The 3,992-nt window shown below is 59.2% G+C and overlaps 2 protein-coding genes across 2 annotated transcripts in view; one reads left to right on the top strand and one right to left on the bottom strand.

The window, feature by feature from the left end:
• Positions 1 to 115: 115 nt before the first annotated feature.
• Positions 116 to 1,762, bottom strand: SPRG_07428 (hypothetical protein; the record flags this gene model as incomplete). Its single annotated transcript, XM_012346567.1, has 4 exons — positions 1,288 to 1,762; positions 667 to 1,235; positions 381 to 587; positions 116 to 337 (listed from the first exon to the last, which is right to left on the bottom strand). The coding sequence occupies exons 1-4, from the start codon at positions 1,712 to 1,714 to the stop codon at positions 116 to 118; spliced, it is 1,425 nt and encodes a 474-aa protein (XP_012201957.1). The 5' UTR covers positions 1,715 to 1,762.
• A 1,336-nt stretch (positions 1,763 to 3,098) lies between these two features.
• SPRG_20403 (hypothetical protein) overlaps positions 3,099 to 3,992 on the top strand; it is a gene marked incomplete at both ends in the record, with an annotated part of 2,646 nt that continues 1,752 nt past the window's right edge. The window contains 6 exons of the mRNA XM_012346722.1: positions 3,099 to 3,125; positions 3,176 to 3,271; positions 3,323 to 3,418; positions 3,467 to 3,664; positions 3,722 to 3,820; positions 3,876 to 3,971. Of these exons, the coding sequence (XP_012202112.1) occupies positions 3,099 to 3,125; positions 3,176 to 3,271; positions 3,323 to 3,418; positions 3,467 to 3,664; positions 3,722 to 3,820; positions 3,876 to 3,971 (612 nt within the window). The remainder of the gene's footprint in view (positions 3,126 to 3,175; positions 3,272 to 3,322; positions 3,419 to 3,466; positions 3,665 to 3,721; positions 3,821 to 3,875; positions 3,972 to 3,992) is intronic.

The raw sequence follows: 3,992 nt of genomic DNA, 5'->3' as shown, positions 1-3,992 counted from the left end.
CTGGAGAGCATGACGAACATCAAAAGGTGGTGGCGACCTCCGAGACCAACTTCAAACTATCAAACTATCAAGGGGCATCGAGCGTGAAGTGGAAAGAGCGCAATTAGCTTCTCTGTTACGATTGCCACCGATGGGCTTGAATCGCGGCGAGCACGTCCTGCGGAAGGCGGGCGTTGTCTTGGAGCGCGCGACGAGCTTCAAAGTCGTCGGCGACGAGGACGCAATCTGCGGCACTCGACAACGCGACGCGCACCGCGGCCTCTTCGAGCGACGACGACGGCACACCAAACGTGGTGAGCTGGTCGTGGATGTCCTTGGCGTCGTTGGCGGCAATCATCTACAAGCGTGCGTCAATCTTCAACACATCGATTCCAAGGAACCTCGATCGACGCGTCAAAGTATCGCAAGAGGTCGCGGATCGCAAACGAGTAGGCAAACGAAAACTCTTTGGTCGCTTCGACCTGGTTGAGCGTCTCGAGGATGGCTTCGATGCGCGGCAGAATCTGCGTCTCGCGGATGTACACCCACTCGGCAAAGTTGTCAAACTGCTCGTGCTGGTACGCGAGAATGTGCGCCCACGCAATCTCCTATCCAGTAATGATCCGATAGATCGTTGTATCCAGTATCCGATGGATGGTATCCAGTCCACGCAAGGATATGACGTACGTCGGGCGACGGCACGCTTGTCGCATTGGCCGGGTAAATGGTCTCGCGGTACTTTTGCTCGACATTGAGCGCAAAGGCAAACGTCTCCTTGAGCTTGGCCGCGATCTCGTCGCCCGAGAGCTTGGCCGGCATCGTCGCCAAGTGCAGCGGCTTGGGGTCCCCACCCGCAAGAACATTCACATCCAGCGGCTGCTCACCAAGGAGCGCGACGCCCTTCTTTTCACGGTGCACTGCAAACGCCAAATTACTCTGGACGTTGACCGGCACTTGCAGCGCGACGCAGCCGGGCTGCCACACGTCGTCGGCGAAAAGCACGCGGCGGACAAAGGCGTCGGTCGCCTCGGGAGAGCTCGAAGATGGGAAGGCAAAGCCGTAGCCTTGAATGTGCCCCGCCGCGATGCTACCTTCGAGCGCAGCGATCGCGCCCTGCAACAGCGCCTTGTCGTGCGTGTCAACGAGCTCGCTGGGCAGACGCAGCAGCACCACGTCGACGGTCTCGACGTCCAGCGCGCGCCGAATGCGCTCGATCTGGTACGTCACGGCCTCGGGCGACAGCTTCTCGTCCAGTCCTACAAGCGAGCGATTGTGAGGCGCGTGCTGCAGAGAGGGCAACGCGCGTACGCAGTGCGGCGCCATCGATCTTGTCGTCGAGAAGCGCGCTGAGCACAATGTTCTCGCGCGGAACGCTGTCTTCAGAGAAGAGTTCGTTGAGCGCGATGGGCTCGGCCGCGTGCGTGACCGAGACCGCCTCGGCCTGCGACGGCACCGTGTACCAAAAGTGCGTCTGGACAAAGTTGTGCTGGTGCGTCAGGACGGCCTCCTTGAGCTGGTGGAGCAGCTGTGACTCCTTGGTGAAAAGCACGGGGCTACCGTAGCCCAGCGGCGTGATCGCGACCGTCGCCGTCGGCAGCTGCAGAGCTCGCTGCGTCGCGACGTTCGCATTGGCGATAAAGGCCTGCGTCCCCTCGGTGGTGGCGCGGCCCATGTGCAATAGCGCCGCGCGCGAGGCCACGCGCAGCTTCGGGAGCTCTCGGAGCACGGAGAGCATGGGGATCGCGATGAAGGACTTGGAACGACGGGCCTGCAATTGATTGCACTGTTCCAATCACGCTGGTTTGGCTTCCGGTTACGGTCGCAATCTTCCGGATGACGCTGCGTTGTCCTTGGCGCCAAGCACGCAGCAAATTCAGCGAGTGCACGGAGGTGCTGCTCCATAGTATGGAAGTGCTTTTGGATTGTTGCACGGAGGGCATTGATGTAGTAGGGCACTACGTGGCAGGCGAGATTTGGTGCTGCTGCTTAAGGACGCTCCACCACGATTGCATTTTGATATGCAAAGCTGATCGACGTCGGTAAGTAGAGCACGATGGACAGTGTTCGATGTTCTCTTTCTGTCATGCATTATATCGTACGCAGCCGCGTTTGACGTCGACACCAAGCAGTGCCATGGGTTGGACCAGGGGTTATTGTTTCCCTGTGTCGAGCTCCTGGGTCGGACATGGCATGTGTCGACGTGACGATGCACAGGGAGGTTTCCAAAACTGTGGGACTCCCATGCCTGTTGTTGCAAACGCCCGGCCGTCCTTTGCCGTTTAAGGGCCTTGACGCATGGAAGCGCTGCGTAGTATTACGGCTGCGGTTGTTCAATCTCAACAACATCGCCGACAAAAGCTCCAGCCAGCAAGAACTTCGATGCGAATCATCCAAACAATGCAACGACCGACAGCCAATGCCAATGCATGTGCTAGCGACGCCAGTGCGCTGGCTACGTCCACGGCGTGTACCTTCAACGTGTACCCATGAGCAAGAGGTGCAGCAATGTCGACGCTTCGTCGCATCGAGCAGCGCTGCGCAAAGACGCGAAGTCTTTTGGCCTTTACCGGCGTGAGCTCTTCGCACAGTAACCACCACGCCACGGTGTCATTCGCGGGCGATCGTCTCGGCAGCAGCCCGCTTCCTCGCCATCTTTACCACTGGCAAAGAGCGCTCGACGCCAATTGCATCTATCTACCAGTCGTCACATGAGACCGTAAGCCTGCGCTCAAGGTGTAGTGTATATCGACCCAGCGTCCACAGCGTCCGCAGCGCCGAGACAGGCGCGCACTTTTTATGCGCATCATCCATCCCTCGGAGCATCATCTCTTGGCAGAAACGCGCCGGGCGCGTCATCGCCTCGTTCGTCGCGGCTTGAAGGCTCAACGCACGCGGCCATTTTGGCTCCGCTGCGTCGACCGTACCGGGTACTATCGAGGCATTGCGAGCGTCGAGCTGCGTCAATGGTGGTGGCGCTGCACCCAGACTGGATCTTCCTCTGAAACTTGATAGATTTGCGGCCGGTGATTGGCTACTGCGCAGCGATAGCAACATTGCGTGTCGTCGTGCAGCTCGTCGGCGACGGAGCCTCGGACTTAGAGAAACGAATTGGACGCGACATGGGCTTTACGTGGTTTGGCATCGGCGTACGCGCGTAGGACGATATGATCGTCGATCGCTCAGCGCTTTGAGGTAGAAAGGCCGGCAGCTCGTCCAGGCCGCCAAGGACGGCGACGTCGAACAGGTCGCGATGCTCCTCCGGAAGCGCGCCAACCCGAATGCGAAAAAGGCCGTACGAGCATCGACACCACTCCGCTTGCGTTATGCTTAGCGTCCGGACTAGGGCATGACCGCGCTCTTCTACGCGGCCTCGAGCGGCCGCGTCCCGATCGCCATGATGCTCGTCGAGGCCGGCGTCGACGTCAACAAGAGCACCTCGGTACGTACGACGACTCGACGGGATGTGACGTCATTGACGTGCGACTAGCTCGGCGAGTACCCGATCTACATTGCCGCCGCCAACGGCCACGCCGAAGTCGTCCAGATCCTCGTGACGGCCAAGGCGAATGTCAACAAGGTCAAGAAGGACGGCGATTCGGCGCTGTACATTGCCGCGGCGAATGGCCATACACGCATCGTCGAGATGCTCGTGGCGGCCAAAGCCGACGTCAACAAAACCAACAAGGTACGCATCGCTTTGCATCGATCTATCAAGTCGATACACATCTTCATCTTCATGCAGACGGGCGACCTGCCGATCAAGATGGCGGCGCAAGGCGGCTTTATCGACATTGTCCGCATCCTCATTGGCGCCAAGGCCGACATGAACAAGTGCGACGAGGTACAATTATTTGTGTCGATATTCCCAACTGGAACATATATCCATCGTGGCCTAGTTTGGCTTCTCCACCATTTACGTCGCCGCGTCGCACGGCGAAGACGAGATCGTCCAGCTCCTCATCGATGCCGGCGCCGACATGGACCCGTCCAAGGTACGACCGCAACCATCTCCC

Source organism: Saprolegnia parasitica (assembly GCF_000151545.1).
Source record: "Saprolegnia parasitica CBS 223.65 unplaced genomic scaffold supercont2.30, whole genome shotgun sequence".
In the NCBI taxonomy this organism is placed as follows: Eukaryota; Oomycota; class Saprolegniomycetes; order Saprolegniales; family Saprolegniaceae; genus Saprolegnia; species Saprolegnia parasitica.
Note: the sequence above shows the minus strand (reverse complement) of the source record. Positions and strands in the feature narration are given on the sequence as shown.